At 38.7% G+C, this 1,657-nt stretch overlaps 1 protein-coding gene across 1 annotated transcript; it reads right to left on the reverse strand.

Moving 5' to 3' along the window:
- Positions 1-1,126, reverse strand: LOC104242606 (thioredoxin H2). Its single transcript, XM_009797685.2, has 3 exons — positions 817-1,126; positions 608-730; positions 1-465 (listed from the first exon to the last, which is right to left on the reverse strand). Exons 1-3 carry the CDS (start codon positions 970-972, stop codon positions 316-318), a joined length of 429 nt encoding a protein of 142 aa, XP_009795987.1. The 5' UTR covers positions 973-1,126; the 3' UTR covers positions 1-315.
- Positions 1,127-1,657: the final 531 nt, after the last annotated feature.

A 1,657-nucleotide genomic window follows, 5' to 3' on the forward strand; every position in this document is an offset into this window, starting at 1 on the left:
TAAGAAAGCCATTAATTTGCTTATTTATGACTGATTGAGTTTTTAGTTGCTGAACATGAGCATTTATGTAAAGCTCATGTTCAGGATTAAACTATACATAAGATCATTCCAAACACAAACTTAGAAACATTGTTTTCAATTCCAAACACGCACACACACAGAAAATTGCGTAAGAAAAACTGGAAAAGACATCAAAGAGATCCACCATAGTCAAATCCCATCAATATTACGTTACATCACAATACGGTAGTAAAGTAGAAATGATGCTTTTCTTTTCTGTTAATTTATTGGATATGAAATTTAGCTCGATAATTACTAGGCAGCAAATTTAGGGGCTTCCCTGTGCTTGAGAATCTTTTTCTCGAGCTCATCTTTCTTACCCCCAACCACTCTCTCTACTTCCTTTCCTTGCTTCAGCAGCAAAAATGTTGGCATAGCTTGTACTCCAAACTCTTGTGCTACATCCTATTTATTTTAAACACCAAATTAACAACATCAATCACTTCAACCTTAGCTGGATCTATAATTATAAATCTATTCCTGTTTTGTTAGTTTGTACAAATATACTATGTGCCTATTGTTTAAAGGAAATTCAGATGTCACGTACTGAGAGCTCATCGACGTCGATTTTGACGAAGTCAACGTCGGTATACTTGGCAGACATGGCGTTAATAACCGGCTCCATCATCTTGCAGGGCCCACACCATGTAGCCGCAAAATCCACTACTATCTGGTAATTAGGTTAATCGACCGAAATCAGATCTCTCAAAATTAAACCCTAAAATTTTGCATAGCGAATAGATAACAGGGTGATACCAGTTTATTTAATTGCTTGGAGGAATTGAAGTGAAGTTGCCACCGATTGGACGAATGAAAAGCAATCACACGCGACGGTTCTGACGACGATCCTGATTCTGCCTCTGCCGCTTCCCCCGCGCCTCCGCCGAGCAAACTTGAAAGATACGATCCCATTGGATTCTTCACTCTCTCTCTCTCTTTCTCTCCTTACGCACAAAGTAGTCAAAATAGGGAAGAAACTAGTGAGACACTAACAAAAGCGCTGCTTTTATATTACGCGCAGCTTCTATTGTCAATTGGATTTTTCCTTTAGCTTAGTTGTCACAATGGCATGATATGACGCGACTTAGGGTTACTGAAGACATGACCCTAAACAGGAAATTGTGGAGATCGAGCATTAAGGTTGTAGGTTAGGGGAAATTTGTGATGTCTTTTTACAGCGCACTAGAGTGAGACTAGCCAGTTAGGAATTAGTCTTAGGATGCTATTGATCAACTACTGATGATGAGCTTTATCTTCTGTGTATTAATACCTTACATATTCTCGTATTTCCTATATCTCTTATATTGTTGTTACTTTGTTTTATGGTATTTATGTTATGTTATGGATTTTATGGTATTTTATTATGAGTCTATTGATAGTACTAATATAGTGTCTCTTGTTGCCTCTTTGAGCCGAGGGTCTCCTGGAAATAGCCTCTCTGCCCCTCGGGGTAGAGGTAAGGTCTGCGTACATATTACCCTCCCCATACCCCACTTGTGGGATTACACTGGGTTGTTGTTATTGTTGTTGTTGTTAGTTGTCACAATGCTATTGGTATCTCTTAAAACTTAGGAGTCCTTGCTTAGACGTGTTTGAC

Source organism: Nicotiana sylvestris, chromosome 2 (assembly GCF_000393655.2).
Source record: "Nicotiana sylvestris chromosome 2, ASM39365v2, whole genome shotgun sequence".
Taxonomy (NCBI): Eukaryota; Viridiplantae; Streptophyta; class Magnoliopsida; order Solanales; family Solanaceae; genus Nicotiana; species Nicotiana sylvestris.

Coding starts and splice junctions, on each gene's coding strand:
- LOC104242606 (XM_009797685.2), bottom strand. CDS start 972: ATGGGATCGTATCTTTCAAGTTTGCTCGGCGGAGGCGCGGGGGAAGCG. Junction 731..816: donor CCAAGCAATTAAATAAACTG/GTATCACCCTGT, acceptor CCTAATTACCAG/ATAGTAGTGGATTTTGCGGC. Junction 466..607: donor TCGACGTCGATGAGCTCTCA/GTACGTGACATC, acceptor TAAAATAAATAG/GATGTAGCACAAGAGTTTGG.